The 22,030-nt window shown below is 41.0% G+C and overlaps 1 protein-coding gene across 1 annotated transcript; it reads right to left on the bottom strand.

The window, feature by feature from the left end:
* Positions 1 to 5,763: 5,763 nt before the first annotated feature.
* On the bottom strand, positions 5,764 to 7,021 carry LOC27206951. The gene is made up of 3 exons (XM_016182723.3): positions 6,743 to 7,021; positions 6,516 to 6,681; positions 5,764 to 6,445 (listed from the first exon to the last, which is right to left on the bottom strand). The coding sequence occupies exons 1-3, from the start codon at positions 7,016 to 7,018 to the stop codon at positions 6,309 to 6,311; spliced, it is 579 nt and encodes a 192-aa protein (XP_016033911.1). The 5' UTR covers positions 7,019 to 7,021; the 3' UTR covers positions 5,764 to 6,308.
* Positions 7,022 to 22,030: the final 15,009 nt, after the last annotated feature.

The following is a 22,030-nucleotide window of genomic DNA, read 5'->3' as shown; positions in this document are numbered from 1 at the left end:
CCACAAATTCCAAAATCCATCCGGCTTCTCTGTCCACCCTTTTCCCCGGGCTCCGAGCATGCAAAATATGAGCACATAAGCCTTTAAAAGCAGGCCAGCTGCCCAGGATGAGCAAAAAGGATAAAAGTTCTATTTTCCAGGATCCTAGCTGCCACAATGTCGAGCCGATTTTATTGGAGGAAAACTACGGGGCTTATGTTCCCCTGGTAACGTATAATACTTATACCTTGTTTGTTTACAGCATTCACATTTCTTTAAGACAGCTAAAGATTCAGATGCTGGTAATTGCTGCAGTAGGGAAATTTTCCTCTCCTGCGGATTTTTCCAAGGATAACAATCATCAAGCTAGCTCACGGCTATTAGGTCACGTTCGCATTTTCTCACATTTTATGTGCCACTCACTTATTGGCAGTGCAATGGTTAATTGAATGACAGAGTCGTGCATGATGAACGCAACTTAATTGAGGGGGAGGCAACGATTGTTTCGACCTGCAAATCAGTTTTAATTATTTCCATAAATGCGAAAGTGAGCGGCAGACGTGAGCTCTGAAATTTTATAGTTTCTGTTGGCGGCTTTGATTGCCAAAGCGCAATAAGTAGGCAGGGGATTTGGGTTGCTTTTCCGGGCAGGATGGGTAGTTTTTCCGCCTAATTAGGATATAGAAATTTGTGTGCGGTTGCTCACACGATTGCGTCTCGGCCCCAAAGTAATTAGGCGTTAAATGAGTTTGACGCCTCCAGAATTCGGCGAACATGGTTTCGTTCTCGAAACATCATCTTGATGTTGTTTACATTAAGCTTTGTATGCTCGCTAGCAATGATACTAAATTAAATACAAGCCTACTTAAGTTTTTATCCATAAACATTGCAATTATCTCAGTTATGCTTAAATTATATTGCCAGCTGAAAGTTGAGATACATAAGAAGGAATTCTGAAGGATTCTGATTATCAGATATCCTCCTTTCAGCTAAAGAGAGTCTGAGTAATTGAGTGATTTGGGATTTATCTCATATTTTCCTAAAGATATTCAAAATATTCTTAAGTCGGAAATACTTCGCATTGCAGTTTCCAAAGAAGAAAGTTTGAAAAACAGTTTTTTCAAATTTGTCTGTATAATTGTGTATAATAATGAGTAAATAATTACAGATTTCGTTTTTTCCAGTGCATATGTACATATGTACCCAAGGGCATCCATCTGCACGTTTGTTGGGCTGCACGCTGTTTGTTTTCATTCGCTTTTATTTATTGGCTTCTAATGTCATTGACTATTATATTATCCCAGCGGCTGACTGGGATGGTAAGGGCAGAAGTGCCGTTCCCTACCCTGGATTTGCTCCCTGGACTCGGGCTCAACTTGTCGCTTATTGTGTCAATTATCATTAATTTCTAAATGCCCTCCTGTCCGCACCAAGGTTGCAGCACCTTTTTGAATGATACAGCTCGTGGAGCGACCTGAGCCAGCTCCGAACTTTCAGTACGTGTCCTGGCCATGTTGAAATGTCAGACCGGGCCATATAAATTGTTATTGCCTGTGCGTTCCATCACCAGGACTCCGAGGACTTGCTGGCCCGGCATTCTTAAAGTTGGCCAAACTTTGCCATGCGTAGTTTACGCTTTGACTCCCAATAATTTATCGCCCATTCACTGTTAAGTTTCGCTCGTTTTCGAGTAGCTATAGGTATGTATCGTTAAGGATTAACTTTAGTTTCAAATCGAACAATTAAGAGCGCGCCATAATTACTGTGTAAATGAAGCTCACTGAACTGCAGGCCGTTAATAATACCCAACAGCTATATTATGGCACCGCAAAAACCCCAGGCTCATTAATCTTTCACTTAATAGTCCCGAATAATTAAACAGCACAATTGCACACTGGCCCCAGCCGACCAATTAAAAGCCAATTTTAAAGAGATAACAATTTATGAAATTCCTCAATTGAAATATAAAACACATTTCTAAGCGTAAACATACATTTCCATGTGCGTGCGAGCCCCACAAGTTATGGGCCACAAATCTGTGCCTCTGATAAAGGTTCATGCCCCTGCATCCACGACCGCAGCTTTAATTTATAACAAACACTCTGTTGGTGGGGCTTTTCCGAATGCGAGGAATCTTTGACACTCGCACTGCGCTGGCAGATATCCAGGAAAAACGACAGAGCGAAATGAAAAGAAAAGAAAAGAAAACACAGAAAGAAAGAAAGAAAGTTTTCTTCAAAACAAAAACCACTCGACATGTCCGGCCACAAGAATGCTTGTCGCTGGTTAGCCGCAATGCAAATAAAGATAAAATGCAAAGTGGGCAAAAACTGGCCAAATGCAGCTGGCCAAATGCAGCAGCGAGGATGCTTGATGGCCACAATGGCCATGGCTACAGCAGGCAAACAAATCGCTGCTACTTTTGCGCCATTTTCGAATTGATGTTGGTCGATTTCTTGGGATCCCCGGAATAGCTGGCACTCGCCCTCCGCTTTTCTGGTTTACGACTTTGCGAGTGTTGCCCGCTTTTGGCCAAAAACTTTTGCCTGCACTTTATGATTTTTGCGCAAACTTTTGTCAGCTCGGCTTTCGCTTTGTTTGTCGCCCTTGGTTTATGGACGCCAAGGAGCAGATGCCTCATGTCCGCTGATACCAACATATTGATGTTTATTGTACTCGTAACATAAAAAAATATTCAAAAAAATAAAAATAAACCGAAGAAAACAAAAATATATAATAAGAAGGTAACAAAAGTTTGCGGCATTTCGTCTGACATTTTGTCGATTGCGTGAAAAGTTGTTGCAAAATCAATATTTTCTTTACTGATGTGTTAAAATGGATCTTAATCAAATAACAGAAATAAATTTAAGTTATTGTGGGTTAGGATATAAGATACCCTGCCTGAGGCGGTAGTTAAGACTAAAACTGCGAAACAATATATTTGCGTAGCTTTTCAAATTGTTTTTCTTAGAATTATTGTTGTTATCAGAGTAATTCTCTTATCACTGGATTTTTTTAATTGAAATTCCCCGGAAGTTTTGCTCTTGTATATAAAAATAATTTATTCCAAGAAGAAAGCAATTTAGTTGAATTCAGCCTGCCTCTTAGTTTAGTTAGGTATGTTCATATTTTAAGGAATTGTCAAAATAAGGACCAAAGTTTAAATGAAAATTAAATTAGAACTGTGTTTCGTCACATGCAGTTCTCCTTTTTAGAGGTAAATACCAATGATAGAGGTTTGTATAATTTAATATTCCCTACAACAAACATTGTTGTTTCATGGCCAAACGCTTAGTAAAGGCAGTAAAACGGATTATCCAAGTTATGCTTTCGGCAAATAGCGGTCAATTAAATATCCAGGCCAAAAGTAATTGTCCCAAAAGCAGAAACATTAAAACATCCAGGCCACATACAATGTTTGCACCTTGCCCGTGAATGTCCGGCACGAATGTTGTGGGTCCTGCCGCTCTCGTGTGAAATCGGGGCACTCATCGTATCCTGAGCACAGTTACAACTTCCGGGCAAACACACAAATGAGCTACAAAATACATTTGCAGCCAGAAAATGGCAAAATGCCTGCAATGAGCAGGCACTAAGACAACAATAGAATGGTTGACTGGTCTCCATGTCCTTTTCAGTCTAAGCAAATGAGGCCATTTTGCCGGGATAAGCCTGTAAGGGCGGTGTGGTCGGAAGGAAAGCCATTGTCCAGTCCATGGAAAGTTTCAATAAGGAAATATGGACAAATAAAATAAATGAAAAGTGTCGGAAAAATGTAACTTTAATAAGCTCAAGAATGGTAAGACAAAAAGTAAAATGTTTTTAAGCGAATGTGTATTAGGGTGTGTCAAGGGGTTTTTGCTTTTGACAGTTTTGCGAGACTTTTCAACAACAACAACAAGTTGCCATTTGCCGTTTTCCGGACTTTCTTTGGTCGTTGCTAAGCTGAAAATATTTTCATTATAAACTTTGCGACAGGTTTTCCCCTATAAATGTGCACGTGTATGTGTGTGGCTGTGACTTTGTGTCGCTGAACGGAAACGGAAATGCGCCATTAACTGGCAAGTCAAGCTTATTAGCTGCAATAAAAAATAATAAGCTGCAAAGTTATGTTGCAATTGTGGCACATTTTTTTTTCACCCACCAGACTGTCTATTGCGGCGCCTTTTCCCCATACAAAGGAAAACATATACGTGGCTTTTCTTGTGTTGAAAATTCTTTGCTACTTACTGACTTGGCTTTTTGCACTTTCGCCTCCTGCGCCGAAGGAGAACTTTTCTCCACATTGTGCTCCTGTCTGCGGGTGATTGTGTGACAGCCAAGGACATCATGCCAAAGGGGACAGGACATTCTTTCTCTCACTCCGCCGGCGCAGAGAGCAAATTCAAGTTAATTTTATTTTAAAAATCGTGCTACAATATGTTCCCGGTCTTTGTGGAAAGTGACCGAGGCTTCCTTGCCGACTCTAACTCGATGGCTGATAGTTGACTCCCACTCGACCCCAGATGAGTGCGATTATGAGACGGCGAATGGGCAGGGGCATCACAATGGGTATGGGAATGGGTGTGGGAATGGACTTGAGAATGGCATAGAGCCCGAGAAAGCGAGAATGTGTGGACAAGACACTGAGAACTTGACAAATTGACAATGTGCCAGGCGTTGATAGGGGCAGCTTAAGGAGTCCATTGAAAGTTGATAGTGGGAAGCCAGGAGACAAACGAAAATTTTTAATTGCTCGCCTTCAAGAAACTTGGTGTTTGCGAGCTTATTTTTTTATATTTTCTTATGTGTTAAACTTCGCGAAAAAAATAAGGATTTTAGTGTGTTACTTTAGGAGAAAATTAAATCTTTAAATTAATTGTTCGATAATTGTTTAGATAAGTTAACACAGCAAATTTAGTTGCATGTATATTAATATGTGTTATATGTTAATTGGATAATGCAACTGGAAAATATATTTATTGTTTTAGCGAGTCAATTAAATATAAATTAATTTACTTAAATCCAGCTACCCTCTCTTTATAAAGTGTTTTGTGCCACATTGTCGGCTCATTGTAGCTTAATTTCCCATTGATTTCCGCTCCCTAAGTTATTTGAATAACCATCCAATCAAAACTTATTGTTTCCCATTATAATTATAATAATAATAATCATGGCTGTGGCTGGCGCTGCCATTAAAAGTTTTGAAATTTAAACACCTGTCAGTCGTTTCAGCGCTCAATGGCCCAGCCCGGGATTAATAACAAAACAATTTATGCAACTTTTTCGCCGGCAGTTGGGGGTTTTCCAAAACAGGAGCTATGGAGTGAGGATGGAGGAAATTGCTGAGCGGGGTGGAAAGGTAAATAATTTCAATAATGTCCTGCTAATATCGGGCGCAATAACAATAACAACCGCAGGGTGGAAGTTAAATGAGGAAGTAAAGGAAAGATGGCGACCCTGCGGTCAAAATATTTATACACCTTCCACGAAAAAGGGGAGTATATGTCTGCACCTCTCAATCATGGCTTATGCTCCAGCATTACCGTTAGACAGCAGTCGAAAGTAAAGTTTTCGTTACCTTAATGGAGCCCGAAGTGAAGTAAGTTCGGTGGCCAAAAAAGTGGCTGCGGTGTGCGAAGATTTCGTAACGTATTAAAAAAGTTTGCGCTGCCAGTTGAACTCCGACAACAGGTTGTACTACCTCGTACTACCACACTTTTAAACCGCAATCGAGCCCGCCTTCCTTGCACAAAAAAAAAAAAAAAACAGAAGACACTTTTATGTATTTCGTTTCGGATTCACCTGCCGAGCCTGAAACTAAGTCAGTCTGCAGGAGTGCTACGATTCTGGCCCTGAGTAAATGATGTTGAAAAACTTTACTTTTATCTGTTGATACAAAGTAGGTGGTTTCCTAGTGGCCTTCTCGGTGTTTCTTCGCTGGCTCCACTCCTTTGCGGTTCGTCTACATTTCTTTTTTGGCCAACGGATTTCGGCCCTCTTCTCTTGGCTGACTGCCTTCAGCTTTGGGACGAAAGGTAAGTACTTATCATGCTTATTTGAGTACGAAAACGGAATTTAGTTTTTATTATAATTTTGAAAAAATAAATGGTTGCAAGCCCAACCTAAATAATTGCATACTAAATAGTATATTGACATCTGGTTAATATTTATTTTCCAAGTTGAAGACGATTCGGAATTAAAACGAGTCTTACTCGCTCTGGTAGAAACCAATTTCTTTTATCTTCTGTGTATTTTCCATTTAACACATATGATTAAGAAGAGGTGATTCCATTAATCATATATATTGATTTGTATTTGTTAATCGTGTTATATATATTATTTCTGCATTATACGATTATTTTGGGCTCAATTTGGGGAAAGATTGGGTGCATTATTGGCCGAGTGTCTTTAAGTTTTCGTATAGGCTGGAAAGTTTTTATTGTTATTTTGGTTCCCATTGTGCTATAAGGCATACGAAAAGTGTCTGGAAAAGGGAAAGTAGTAAATAAATTAACTGTTTCCAAAAACCTTATTTGAGAACTACAATTACTCACCAATCGAGGATCTACACAAAACCTTCCCATTAAAGACAAACGCAAACAGTGTAGGCAGCTCACTGGTACTATTAGTGAATTGAACAAACGCCTGACCACGATATCCATTTTCAATGTTACGAATAGCATCCGTGGTGGTTGGGTAAGGATTAATAGGACTGACTTGCTGCAAGGAGAAACAGGACTTCGTAGCACCAGTAACGTTCAATCTTTTGGTCCTTACTCACATTTTTAGCGCCATGGAATATAAACCTAGCAGAAAAGTTCAATTTTTGAACGCCTGCTTCATCGGCAGTAAAAATGCCAATGTAACTCCCGTTGGCATCTATGCCGTATGTGAAATAGTCCGAGCAATTGTGGCTTGGTAAACTTAAAGCCTCTGTAGAGGCGAAAAAGAAGCAAACTGAAATCAAAAGAATTTTTGCCATTCCGGTGGTATAAATTGAAACTCTCACGATGAACTCTTGAGCAGTACTGATACTTAGCTCAGCCAAAGCTTCCATTTAAATGTTAAAAAAAGAATGAGCTATACACTGGAGATAAGCGGAGTGAATTGCACACGAGCTCCATCTGTCGGCGGTTTTATTTATAACTTTTACATTTCCTGAAATTTACCGATCTGTACAACTTTGTTTAGTTTCTACAAAGCTTAATTTGTCAAATCTAATGCATCTCGAGCATTAATGTATGAGTAATGATTTATAAGTTAAAACACATGTTTTTTTTTCTGATAACGCTTCGGTCGTATTGTGTATATAAATTATGAATGTACATATGTATGAATGTTTTAAAAGCTAATCTTTTAGTTTATTTATAAAGAGTATACTTTGTGGAATTTTGTGATGTATGGATGCTTATATAGCATAATTTAAGAATAATTTATATCATTTTATGGTTGTTAAGCCTTGCTACGAATAAATGTAGTCTATGAGGGTGTCGTGTTTTCTTTGAGGCACGCAAACGATAATATTAACTTATAGATTTCTTTCAATCCACGCCCTGCTAAGCTATAAATCTCAATTTAAAATCAGTGCCAAGTGAATGGGCTTAACTTTTCATTCAATAAATACTGAGCAGAAACGTATGCCCCTCCCTCGTCGTATGTGTGTCCTTTGAAAAGTGGGCAGAGTGCACGTAGAATGCATTAAAGATAAAAGCCGCTGCAGCTCGGGAAACTTCAAACTGGAAAATATGATACAAAAGGCAACAGTGGATGGCGAAGTAGATGGGGTGAGCAATAGAATGTTGGCTATATGCAGTGTGGCCATAATTTCCAACAGTGGTTTTTATGCTGAATGTGCATTTTACGACTTTTTAAGTGCCAGGGCAAACAAAACTTTGCGTGGGAGCCGCAGGACCTCCAGGACTTCCAGGACCAACACCAGATGCAGCAGCAGAAGCAGAAACAGAACGAGAACCAGAACCCTGCCGTGCAACTGGCAGCTGGTGCTTTGTGCTGCCGGCGGGACACCTTGTATGTATACAAAAGACGCCAGACATATTTTCTTTCAACGAGAATAAACTTTGCTTTTCAAATATATATTTTCAAACTTTCAAACCATGGTGAAGCCAAAGCCAGAAAGGGGCGCATTAAGTCCAAGTTTACGAAAACTTAATTCTATTTTTAAAGCACCAACAAACAGACATACACACCCTCACACCCACACACCTTCGCAGGACATGGAAAGGCGAAGAAAGGCAAGGCAAGGCAAGGCAGTTGCAGTTGCAGTTCCGTTTCCGCCCGTTGTTGCATGCAGGCACTAAGTTATCGTCTTTATTGTTTGTCACATACATGACCTCACAATTGTGTTCCTGTTCCTTGGCTGCTCTGCCTTAGCCGCTATACCCATTCCCATTGCCGTTCCCATTGGCATTGCCGCCTTTTGCGCTGAATGGCGATGCGAGCGGAAACGGAAATGGCATAAGTTGTTGTCGCCTACTAGTTCACACGTAAGTCCGTTCATTCAACAATAAAACGACGCTGCTGCAGCGCTAAAGACGCTACAAAAGCAGGGGAAATGCCGTGGACCTGGCCACTGAGCTGGCGAGGGCCAACAATGAAATCCCATAAAAGAAAATCAAGGCGGTGGCTTTTCCGGGAATTCAGAGATGGCAATGTGATATACTGAGTGCCGGCGCTCAAACGGAGAAGCCTTTCAGTTTTCCTTGTAGTTGAGGCACTTCTTTTCGCTCTCGGGTTTGTTTAGGATGTCCTTCAAGGAACCAAATAATTTTGATCAAAGAGAGGTTTTGATAGTGGTTTTCTTATACTTTAAATGAATTGTTCGACAAAAATGTAGTAAAATGTGACTCAGTGGCTGGGGTATAAACCTTATGGGCTAATGTTTTCTTTTCCTCAAGACTTATCATAATAACCTTTATCGATTTAAATTAAATTATTGGAATTTCGTTATGGAAATTTATGACAAACTTAGCTATAAAGAAAATCAATGGTCTAATTTAAGTAATTTTAATATTAGCTGATTGGGCATTTTTTTAAAGCTTCTGATTCATCTTTTATTAGTTTAAACAAGGTTAAACCCAAGCCATGTTGATGAATTTCAACTGAAAATGTTAAAATTAATATCACGCTGTTTGACAGAATCACTGTTTCCCATCTCCATGAGCCACCTGGATTACTGCTATTCGTAGCAGAAATTTGCTGCATCCACCACGTCGTATACGTAATGTGCGTTGTAAAATTAGCAAAAGCTCTCACAAGCCCAAACGGAAGGAGTTGGACGGGGAAAGAGGATCGGAAAAATAAGCGATGGAAGAAGGGCAGAGGGCATTTCATAAAAACTGCTAACTTCCTAAACTGATTGTGCCCTCCTCTCGATGGAGGGAGTAAGCTTCAAGTTGAATAGAAAATTGCAGCTGCAAAAGTTCCTTTCTGTCGTTTGTTGTCACTGTATTGGATCAACCTCCAACCTCTTTAGTCCGGTCCCGATGCGAAAACTCCGCCCACACTTCCTGTTTCTCCTTTCTGAAGCGTTGCACGTTTTTCTTATTCAAAAGTTATTGTGCTGCTGTCAGGAAAGTTTCCCTTTTTCCCCATCTCCACCTTCTCAAAAGGCCAGTAGCCGGCCAAAATCCAATAATGGCTCACAGGGAGAGAGAGAAAGAGAGATTGAATGAGAGAAAGAGGGAGAGGGAGAGAACGTGGGAGAAAGCGAGTGAAACGGGGATTTACGCACACACAGACCATGCGTAGCTTTCAAATACTAATCTACGCGCTATAATTGAAAAACTAACAGTTTTTGTAACGAGTTTTTCGTGCTTTTACTGCAAGTGTGCGCATTTTTAGTTTCTCTATCCCTGCGTGAGTGTCGCCCACTTTCTCTTTTCCACACATGCAGCCACTTTTGCCAGGCCTCCAGGAAAACCGTAGCTCGGATGGAGTTTTTCCCATAAGCTGCAACAATCATTCTTTCAGCTTCGTTTTTTTCCCCGCCCTTTTGAACACGCGCGCATATTTTTGCTGACTTTTCGGCATTTTTTCCCATTTTTTGAAACACGATGCTGGGAGGGGTTTTCCAACACTACGGCGCACCCTTTAAATTTGGTTTGCTTAGAAATTATTTTTCCTATAAGTAAATGGATTCACAAGAAAGGGTTGTTTTAAGTATATAAAAACCATAAAAAAAGATTCAAATAATAGACAAAAAATGTAAACTTTCTGGTATCAAATTGTTTTTATTGGCTACAGCTTAAGAAATAGTTTAGGGCAATTTCTTGATGACCTGAGCTAAGTCAAGTTGGTAATCATTAAACCCCAAACCAAACACTTTCATTTCCACATATTTCATTGGTATGAGGCAGCTAGAAATGCAAGGAATGGACGGAAAAATACCCATGAAATTGAAAAAATATGATGACACCTTCATTGCAAGTGAAACAATGGCGGCCGCTTGTGTGTGGTGGTGTGTGTGCGGACGAGTGTCCGTGTTTCTGTGTATATGTGTTCGTATGGGTGAGTCCCCTTTCAGGGATTTGTAGTGTGGGCTTTTGTGTGCACGCTGACTTGAAACATTTTTGCACTGCTCTGTTGGCCAGATTTCAGTCGAAGCGAACGCAAACAACAAAACCGAAGCCGCACAAAAAGTGAGAGATAATTTTTGGAAAATTTCGTCAGAAAACATTTTGCCGCTGTCAGACCGATGGCAGCTTTCAATTCCTCTTTTTTATGACTTAAGAGCCATATATGGCCAGAAGGATTTTGGCTTTTTTGTCACGATCTAAGCCGCGGTTCTGTTCCGATTGCCCGCGTGCGTTGTGACTCGCATGAATATTGGCATTCTTGGCTTTTCAATTTCGCCGAGAGCTTTACCAGCTCGATTTTCCCACTTTTTCTGTCCACATTTTGGCAGTGTACGGTGAAATGCTCATAGTTCAAATTACCTGGCCAAGTGGCGCAAGCATTAAATTAAATACCTTTTGTCTGTGGCCATTAAATGAAACGAGTTTGGTTCAAAGGAGCGTGTTTTTTACCCCTCACGGTTGAGGTCGAAATTTCTGCCAAGGGTTATGCCCACGTTGACCAAAAAAGTGTGCGTTCGAAGAGCAACAAAAGGCGCTCGAGGGAGAAATTCAATCAATTCGCACGTGACATGATTATTTTATGTTTTTATTTATTTATGGTGCCCGCATTTTATTTTATTTTGTTTTGTTTTTATTTATTCCTATACTTTAAAAAGTGTGAGCGGCCATAACGTGATGCCTGTCACATTCCGGCGATCAATAAAGAGGTTGGGGCAGAATCTTGAGCTATGAGTTACACGTTTAATGTTATTATTTAAAATAATGGTACCATTTAAAAAGGCTTCCTTAAGTTTCACAAGCTGTGTTAAGGATCCAAAGTAAAGATCCAAATGAATTCATTAGTTCCAAAAGTCTTATTATAGATGCAAGGTATGTGGTTTTATAAATATTAATGTATAATATAGCATACTCAGCTTAATAAGTGATCTTCTTAAATGGATTATTTATGTATAAAGAGCCTTTGGAAAGCAATTTAGTTTTTTTTTTTTTTTACTCCAATCTCTATAATTATTTTATTGAAGGACCCATTTGATGGCTCTTGCATATGCCACCAATACCATTTAAATGCGACCATCTGCTTTAAGAACAGCGGGGCAATGTGTCCACCCTCAATCTTGGAGGAACATTTCAAGTTAGGAGGAAAGAAAAAGTAAAGAAAAACACACAAAAAGTAGGCTGAAACAAGAGGGCAAACAATAAAGGCGTCCACAACGATCCAGCGATGGCAACTTGTTAGTTACACTTAACGAGCCAAAAACCGTATTTAAGCCAAATCGAGGCGGCAAAAAACAAAACCCAAGCCCATGTCCCAAAAATGTTTGAGGAGTGTGGGATCGTTTGGAGGTGTGACCATTGGGGATGTTGTTGGCTTTGGTGTCAAAGTAAATACATTCAATTTGATTGTGCTGCCCTTTTTTTTCTTGTTGGCTGGTCTTTCTATTCGACCCTTGTGCCTGGGCCATCGATTGATAATTTAATTCAATTGTGCTGCGACTGCCATTAAAATTGGCAACTGGTTGGCAAATGGCAACTCGACTGGGTCCACATAGAATGTTAATTTCTGGGTAAATGTGAGGCAGGCCACGTTCCTAGAGATTTGTACTCTTTGCGGAGCCCGGAATCATCGACACGTTTTTGATGGATAACAACACAATTTAGCTAGAAAAAAATATTCTATTCGGTCACGTGTTGTTGTCATATAAAAATCTTATTCAATTGCTCTTGCCAGTACGGAATTTCTGATCAGGCAATCAAAGCTTCGTCTAATGGTTTATTTTTGGGGGGCGTGAAATTTCATTCCAGTTTTCATTGCGCCGCGTTTTGGTCAATAATAGATTTGGTTTGCTTAGCTGTAGATCGTGCTAACTTTAGTGTTACTATGCCATTGCAAAAGTGTAATTGCTAAAAAAAAGTTGTGGATGGTTGATGGCATTTTAATAACATTTAAATACGAGCGAAATATTAAAATCGCCTATCGCCAACATAAACTATTCCAGCTGTGCTTGTAATTTTTTGATTGATGTATCTGTTAGTTAGATATAAGTTCCAACAGTGGATTTATTAGTTAGATATTATTATTTCAGATATAAGAATCTTAGGTATAAGTTAAAACTGTGGATTTGTTAGTTAGATATTAGTATTTTAAGAATGTGTAAATACAAAATTTAAGAATTGCTGGATATTATCGAAGTGACTGAAGGCCATCTCCAATTAATAATGCAAATACCAAGGGCCCCGTATTTTATCCTCGTTCAATTGTTCATTTCTAAAATACGATTATTGCTCTGGCAGGACCCTCTCATTAAGCAGTCACATTTAATCCCAACCGGCAGATAAGAGCGAGCGTGGCCTATTAAGTAGCAAAACAGTTTTATTCCACCCCGTTCGTTGGCTAAGAAAAGGATAACAAAAGCCACAACCGGTCTGGACAGTCGACAAGAAGGAGCGAAAGGATTCAATTTGCATGAGCCACGTTAACAATAAATTTATAGTCCGTTTCTGTGGCGTTGTCCATGACATTGCTGCACTCCCCTCCACTGGCTCCAATTTGAATGTTGGGGCTCCAAACACGTTCGACTAACGTATTCGTGTGATTTGCATTTGGGAGATGCTCCTGCGGAGTCCTGTTCTTCGATTGTTATCCCCGTGGTGTTTTCCCCCACCATTGAAACTAGTTTAAACGAGTTTTAGATGCATATTAGTAACCTTATAAGAAGTGGAATGCAAAACATTTAAGTCTTTATGTGTCAGTTGTAAAAAGGTTTCGATATAGTACTAAGTAAGTATTATTTTGTACACTATATTTTCTAAAAATTAAAATATATACTTAAATTTTCAAAATTGGTTTTATATTTTTCTTAATTAAAGCCACATTTTTTACAGCATAAGAATAATATATAATTTGTATTATGATAAATATTGTTAACATTTTTTAAAGCGGATTTAACAGAAATTGGCATACTTGCGGAACATGTAAGTAAATAAATCCTAGTGATAGGTTAGAAAAAAGCGACTTCCTGCCACTTTTGGTGCCCCCAGTGGTTGTCGCTTCATTGACAGGCGTGTGTCTGAAACGGAAGCCGCGTCTTCTATGGCGGCAACATTTGTTGATATGTCGCCTTTGTTTCGCAGGCTGTGGAAACCCCAGTGCCACCATCCGCTTCCCTTTCCCTGCGGCCCTTTGTTATCGCCCAGACAAGTCCTGTGAGTCCTGTGAGCTGCATCGCTCCGGGGGAAAGTAAGATGGGCATGGGCATGGGAATTTTTTCGCGTCTCAACTTGTCCGCTTGTGTGCTTTTTGTGCCTTTGTCAAATGGCTTTATCATTCGAATGACAGCAAATCCAGATCCGGTTACCAGGCTGACTTACAAGGGGGAGAAGTGGCATGGTATCTCTATGTGTGCGTGGGCACCTCCCAAAGCCGCACTCAAGTGGCTGGCGGCTTAGCTAATGATTCCAAGTGGCAAGTTATTGAAATCATTTAAATGCGCCATAAGCCAACGCATAGCCACCAAAATCCGTCGACTTTAGACCCACCAGCAGACTATCTGCTTTACAATCGGCAGCAGACATCACAAAGTCATTTGCAGAACTGCACTTTAAGTGCACAATGGTAGGATTACAATTTAAGGGGAATATTACTCTAATTGTCTAAAAAATAGTGCAGAAAGTAAGCTACACAAATGATTAGAAATATAGAATTTACATGATTATTTTGTGTTTACACAAAATAACAAAAATATAGAATTTACATGATTATTTTGTGTTTATATATAATATTAAAAAAAAGTAGAATGCCATCAGTTAAGTTATCTTTTAGATACCTATTTCACCAGGATATATATAATTATAAAATAAAGCATATTTTAAATGAAGTTTCAGCACTGTTCTAAATAGAAACCTAGACATTTGAGCGTTAGATGTTTAGGCGCACAAATAATTTTATTCATTTCTGACCACGGTGTTGAAATAAAATAATTGTAAGTCGTGAGTTAGCAACAATCGGATCAGTTGTCACACACTGAACTGCAAAAGGCTCTGCACAGCGACTTACTGACAGACTGACAAGCTGACTAACTGACAGACTGGCAAAATGACAAACTGGCGAAATGACAGTCTGGCAGACAGACGGCGATTTCGGTTGCCGTCACGATTGTGTTTCTGTGAACTTTCCCATGGCCAGACTGGGATCCCCCAGACTCTGAGCCGGCGGCAGAGCCGGGATGAGCCGCAGCCACTGGTGGACTTTATGCAAATTTTAATTTTATACATAGACACATAAAAATAAATTGTTTTTACTCGACTGTGGCAACACTTGCCAGCATATGCGAAGCTCTGATTCGAATATATATGTATACGTACTCGTATGAGAGTTGTGGGGCTACTTGTCATGCAGGCATTGTGTCTAGCCCCCACTTCTGTGCCCCATTGCGGAAATTACTGGCCGAACTTTCTCTGTGGCACTGCAGCATATTGATTTTCTATTTTAAGGGATTAAAAGGAAAATTATTTTAGCAGAGATTTTGCATATTTATTGAACGTATCTGTGCTGCGAATCGGGATGTGTACATCTGTGCTTATGTAGTACGTAAGAGTATTTTGCATTTCACTTCGTATGCATTTTGTTCTTTCGTCCTTTCGTACGAAATTTGCAAAATAGTGGGTGTGCAATGAGTGAGGCTTTGTTATGGAAATATGATTTTGTAAGCTCTGTAAATTAGTCCAGTTCGTGCGGCCTTGGGGGTTGAAGAAAAAATAATATTTATTCAATTGCATACTTTTACATTTGGAAGTGAAGAGCACACTTTCTTACATGTCATCCATGAATCGGCAATTGATTTGAAAACACAAAGCCGAAAATCTGCTTTGCAAGCTCAAAGGCATTGGCCATTTCCTGTTTGTACGGAGCAAACCAAGCAAATCCAAGCTTTTGTTTCTAATTTTGGGAATACTCAAAACTCGAAAGGCAAAAGTTTCAGTTCAGTTCAGTTCGGTTTCCTTTGTCGTTCGATTTAAGAGTAGCTCGGGGCCAAGTTTTTATACTTTTTGGCATAACAAATCAATTTCGTATTAGACTTGGGTCCTCTCAATCCAGCCCAATAAGCTTGGCCCGGAAATAACTTTCTGTTATTGTTGCCACAAACTATAACAAGGCGCTTAAAATATATAAAATATTGTTTTCGTTTGTGGGAGGATGACAGCGAATGCATGGATTGAAATTGAAATGTGCCCGAGGGCAGTAACAAACTCCCCGAACGAAAGAAAAAAGTCGATCAAAACCAGCAGCCGAGGAAAGTAATAAAAACTTGCTGAAAGCTCGGCATTAAGAATATAACAAGCTAAAGGTTTTCTGTGTCATCCGTGCAACTTGAACTTGAAATTGAACTGCTTGAAAGTTGAGCGAGCATAAAAGGCAAAACGCAAATCAAAGACTTTCAACCCCATCTGGCAGCCACATGCGGGTCTGTAGCTGTGGATACACCACCTCCTTTGCAGGACTCTTTCCGATGTTTGCCTAATGCAGCTGCCAACATTGTCAACTAAAACTCGATGCTAACAAGCAGAAAATGGCAGGCAACTACATACCAAGTTGAGCTCGTAAAACTGCCGCCCAAGGATAACTTTTTAACAACCGCTCGTGGTAGCTGGGAGCTGGTAACTGGTAACTGGGAGCTGGGAGCTACCAGCTTCCTGCCTAACTAGCAGACGAGCAGATTGAGCCTGGTTCCTGGTTGACTCGGGATCGGGCAATTTGATTTTTACGAGGCTGCCTAACGAGCTTCAACTGCAGTTTGCAGGGGGAACAAATAAATACAACGTGGCGTATGAGCCATTTGACTAGGCACAACGAAGGCAATCACCAGTGGGGCCACGTACACCGGGGCGTATGCGTAACCCGGCCCGCTCCTAAGTGCCTCCAATGCTGTGGTGTGGAGATGGGTAGGATATGTGGGCTAATCTGCCATCACTCAGGTGTGTTAATTGCCTCAAATAAAGGCAGTTCCAACTTGGTCTGCAGGCATCTCTCATTTTTCCCTGACCTCTTGTTTAACCCAGTTAGGTGGAGCTATTACTGCATAACATCTTTTTGGCAGACGGGTAGACAGCTGCTATTCACAGTTATAGCAAAAGAGTGAAGGCTTGTATTATTATTTATTTTAAATTAATTTTTAATGGAAACAATCTTTTGCCTGTATTGCCAGGCTTGAAGTGGCTCAAAATCATTTGTCAGCCGACAGACGGACAATAAGTTTCGCAGCCAACACGTGTCTGTCATTAGTTGGCGGCTACGGAGAGTTTCGACAATCCGGCTAATTGAAAATATTTATGCAGTGCCTCGAAGGCAAGGGGAAATAATTTTAATGTTCATTTAATTTGTCAAACAAAACAATTTGCATAAATTAGTAGCTTGTATTTCTGCTCTCTGCCACTCGTAATTTTATTTATAAAGCGAAAGTTTCCCCCCGCACCCCACCGCTAACGATCTGGATCTGCCTCAAAGTTTGACATTTACATGACACGCGGAAGGAAACGGAAGAGCAGGGAACGGAACGGAACGCTGGGGGGCAGATGAGCCCAGGAACCCACGCGAAATATGTCAAGCAAGAGCAAATTTTACTTTGAGTCAATTAGGCGCATAAATTAGAAAAGTCTACCACAAGTTTAGCCTGCTTCGCTGCCATGGTTAATGCGATTAGAGGCAGCACCAAACAATGAACAATTTGCGTATAATTAATGCGCATAGTTGGCATTTTTATGATGCCTGGCCGCGACTTTAAAGACGACATATTCCTTCCCAAGCAAGCGAATAGAGAAAAGTGCTCCCCTGACTCACTTGGCAGCGGAAATGAATGTGTTTATGTGCAGGCCATGGATTTGCTTGGCCGCCAGCCAAGTGCCTGCCTCAGACAGGCCAACACTTTTCTTCATTGTTTGCCCGGCAACAGCAACAGCAAAAGCAAAAGCAGCAGCAAAACCAACATCAAGCCAAGTCAAGGAAAAACAACAGGAAAACCAGTACTGGAAACAAACTGTGAATAAAAAGTTCTCAAACGAATACTTTTTGACGCGCCTGGGCCGCATTGCAGTTTGTGTCATTTCAACTTCCTAACCAAAAATGAACTTGGTGGCAGAGGTTAGGCAATGAAGCCAAGAGGTCACGTCAAAAGTTGCCAATTTGGCGAGTCTACTTCACAGTTCCTTGCCCTTATAATTTTTTTGTATCTCCAAATAACTGACGGTTTTTACAATAGTTTCCACACTTCTCTTATTGCATTGAATTTTGGTACTTAATTATACAAAGGTCAATGGAAACTGCCTATTAAATGATATTTTAATGTTCTAAATTATTTAGCTATTTTACCTTTGTAATTTGTTCTTGTTGCGCCTTGAAAGTGCGCCAGCACTGGTCAAGTTTCAAAGCAACTTTAACCAAGTAATTTGCATGCGGGCCAACGAACTCTTTTCCATTTGCAAAGGGCTCAAAATCCAATTTGCACAAGTCAGCCACAAAAATTAAACGAAATTCGTCACTTAAAGTAAAATTCCTAGTTGTAAAGCCAACATACAGACTTTTTTTTAGTGTAACTCCTCTAAACTTAATGAAATATATGTACAAAAATTTGTGTTTATGTATTTGATTGATTGCCATGTCCGAAACATTACAAATCCAATTGTTGATTGATTTAGAAATAGTAGGAAAGTCCTTTGTTTACTGAATTTAATGTCGGACATTTCCGGTAATAATTCCGTTCAGACCTCCAACCATCATCAATCGATGTGAGTACCTACAATGGCGCCGTTCGACGAGTCATTCAATTGGTGGGGACCGCTTTTGCCCAACAGGCCGATTGCTCCAATGCTCCATGACTTGCAAATGCAGGCGCTAACCAGAAAGATTTGCATATTCCCATTTCGAGTCCAGACCATTACCGACCATCCTGGCCCATCCGCAGATGAGGCTCCGACCATTTTAGCCCTCCACGTACCAGGGCCTAAATTATGTCCTGTTGCGGAGTCTCGCTGTTCGCCGGAGTTGGTTGAGTTGGTCCGGCCACTGTGAGTCTGTGGCCACATTGCGTATACGCCCGCTAGTCCCTCGTTAATTGCAATGTTTGTCATTTGCCTGTCAATTTGCATTTAAATTACAAAATTTAAACGCTCTTTTTTGTTGCCATGCCAGGAACTTTACGACTGCCAAGATATGGACGAGAATGCCATTCAGGAGGTGGAGTAGTAGCACTGGAATGAGGCGGCTGTTGCGCCAGGGGAAAAGAGGTGGCAACGAGGCATTTGTCATGATGGCCCATCATCCATGGAGAGTCACTTAGACGTATGCTCCAGTCCGGAATCGCACGATCACGCTTAACCCAATCTTTTCTTTATGTGGATTCTGAATGAGGCACGGCCATGGCCGCGTAACATTTTCGGGCTAATTTTGTTGCAAATTGCTGGGCTGTAAAAAATTGTGACGGCAGGGCGAAATTGCTGTGAAGCGGCGACTGGCAGATGACCTCGAACTTTGCTCTCTGGCTCGCTGGATGTTGCCATTTAATTAAAGCGACACCCAACTAGGCGCCACCCACAACCAGTTCGTCCTTAGTCCTGTGTGCGTGTTGACCTTATTATGTTGACTTTGTGTGCAGTGCATAAACTGTGATAAAAATCGCATATTCCATGCCGCATAGCTCGCTCCTTCGCCCAACTCCCCCCTCCATCCGTTAAGTGAACGTGGCATCCACCACCCCGTTTTTAAATGTCTATAATTTATGTTGGCCGTTAAACTCACTGGCTGACTTTAGCCATCCCGTTAGCTGGCTTTTGCTATAGCTTTTGCTTTTGCCTTTGCCTTTGCCGCTGCCGCTGCTTACAACAATTTGATGGCATATAATTATTAGTTCGTATAATTTATGGCTTCATTTTGGCTCACAAAGTTGTGAGCTGCCTTGTGTCTTGTGCATTTCAAGTCGAGTTTGCTGGAAAACAGCAAGGGGTCGCTGCCAGCTGATTTATAACTAATTTAGCTGACATTTTTATGAGCTATCGAGAATGCAGCTGCGAGTGATTTTAATCAGTTCGAGCAATATGCAAAAATATGAAAAGAAATTGCCTTTCGCCAGTCAAAAGGAAATCGAGTTGTGCTTCATCAAAGCCGAGTCCGAAATATAAACATGGCCAAGTGTGCGCTGCAAACTGAAAGTCCTTGGAGAAACTTGAACTGCATATATATAGAGTTATACTTAACAAAATCCTATATTGCACAGATATGTACTTTGTGTAAGGAGTTGTGCCACTGTACAGTGAACTCTAGCGATGACAAATTGTTGGATTGCAAACCACCAAGTCCGCGATTTCTGCTGCGGTTGCATTCGAAGGCTCCTCAAAATAAGTCTCTGCACAGCGGAGGTCCTTGAGTGAGTGGTTTGCGACCATGTGGGGCAATCAAACGCAAGCAAGCCGCCAACCACTCATTAAGCAAAGTCCATAGAGAGTTTCCCCACGCGACGTGTGTACTATGTGTATGTGTATGTGTGGGTAAAGGTAAATTGTAGAGCCCATTTCTCCGGAGTTACTGCAACATGCGATGCTGAACTTTGAACTGTCGCAAAATGCGGCCCCTTCATGTTGCCCACATTTTGTTGTATTTTTGTATTCGGGTGCGTTTTTCATTCACTTTGCTCTTTTTTGCACGTTGAACTTTGAAGGCGTCGAAAAGGCCTAATTATCTTAATTAATGAGAGCCAAAGCGAATTTCGTGGAAGACAAATGTGCCGTGCCGTCGTGCGGTGGCTGGTTTTCTCATGGCCTGTGTGGCTGTGGGTGGTTTGGGTGGTTTTGGGTGGTTTGGGTGGCTGGGTGGTTTGTGTGGCGCTGCCTGGCGGCATTCACTCAGCGGTGCAAGGACGTTCTGTGGGTGCCATTTTAATTGTCTCTGCCCGCCGACCGCTCCGTCTGGCTGCCTGTCTGTTTTTGTATATAAGTATATATATATCAGGCTGTGTGTGTGTGATTTTCATTAATTTTACTTCGTTTTTACCATTTGCGCGCGTCGGTGGCTGCGACCGATTTTGGTTTATGGCCTCGCTACTCGCTCAGCGCTTTTCTCCCGCATCTGCCTCGCATCTGCCCCCTGATTTTCCCTGGCTTTCCCACCATTTTTCCCAGCTCGTTTCGCTGGCTGTCTGTGTGCGGTTTTTGGGTTCGCCGCAAAACGACGCAGGGAAAAGGCTCTGGCAAATGCCCGCCAGGCAATAAGTGGAAAAGCGTGCTAGGCTAGGCGCCAACGAGAAAGGCAGAGATAGGGAAAACTCAGGGGAGACAGGGGAGGCAGGGGAGGGGCTTTACGAAAAGTGTGAAGGAAATGGTAGCTGGGAAAACAATAATAATGAGGCGCCACACAAACACACGGTGCAACACTTTGGCCAACAATTTGTTAAATGCCATTTGGGGCGGTGTTTGGTGGGCGTAAGCCAAAGTGGAGGCCATGTGGAAGTCGTGTGGCACAAAAATCTAGGCATCCTTTGTGGCCAAGGTTCTGCTGATTTACAGCCAGTTACCGCAGGCTCCAAAATCCAAAGGACGCGTGACTAATGAGACTGGGCTGCAAGTGGACTCCATGTGGATTTAAGGCCGTTATTTTGTTTACTTTGATGGCTAGGATACAAATGCAAATTCCCTCGGGTGCCACGTGCAGGTATTTAAGTGTGTGTGGATCCCAAGTTTGTTATTTATCAAAATTCCTGTAATATTCGGCCTGTGTTCGATTCACCATTCCCCCATTTATGTTTCATTCCCAAAAATGTTACAATATTCGCAATGCGCAGGATCGTTCCAGCTGCTAAAGCTTTCGCTCTCCGGAGAAAGTAAAAGAGCACAAGAGAGAGAGAGAGAGCCGCTTTCCCGTCTGTGGATCCCATTGGAACTGGCACAATTCCCCCATTGTTCTTGGCCAACTCTTTTGCTGTTGGCCATCTCCGCTCCTGGGAGCATCGAGCCGCCTTCTTCGGCTCGTCTGACTGCCCTGCAATGGCCGCGTCAAGTGCCCGATTGACAATTGACAAGGGGGCAAAGTTCAAAGCGAGGCTGGGCCTACATTTTTACATCTCGAATGAATGCACATTTTCGTTATCAGCAAAACACCAAAATTTAGAGACATATCTACCATTTAAAATTTCTGTAAACATAAGTAAAGCTGGTGAAACAATAAGTGTTTTGCACAATGCGTTGAGTATATACTGTATATATATATATATCAACTCAAGATTTTCAAGAATTTATTTTATTAAAGTTGTCAACTGAGTTAATGGCTTATTCAGTTGTGAAACTTTTAAAATATTACTAAAATATTCTTGACTTAACTTTTTATTTTTAGTTACTTACCTTTGACCATATTTTACCAAAAAAATTGAGTAAAATCAAACCCTCTTTAAGTTTGTCCATCATCCTTTGGACACTTTTTGTAACGCTTTTTTCTA

This window comes from Drosophila simulans, chromosome 3R (genome assembly GCF_016746395.2).
Source record: "Drosophila simulans strain w501 chromosome 3R, Prin_Dsim_3.1, whole genome shotgun sequence".
NCBI classification, from domain to species: domain Eukaryota; kingdom Metazoa; phylum Arthropoda; class Insecta; order Diptera; family Drosophilidae; genus Drosophila; species Drosophila simulans.
Note: the sequence above shows the minus strand (reverse complement) of the source record. Positions and strands in the feature narration are given on the sequence as shown.

Bases quoted from the DNA above. Each gene is read 5' to 3' on its own strand.
- LOC27206951 (XM_016182723.3), bottom strand. From the start codon at position 7,018: ATGGAAGCTTTGGCTGAGCTAAGTATCAGTACTGCTCAAGAGTTCATC. The intron at 6,682-6,742 runs GTGAGTAAGGAC...TTCTCCTTGCAG, and splicing joins TATTCCATGGCGCTAAAAAT to CAAGTCAGTCCTATTAATCC. The intron at 6,446-6,515 runs GTGAGTAATTGT...TCCCTTTTCCAG, and splicing joins TTTGTGTAGATCCTCGATTG to ACACTTTTCGTATGCCTTAT.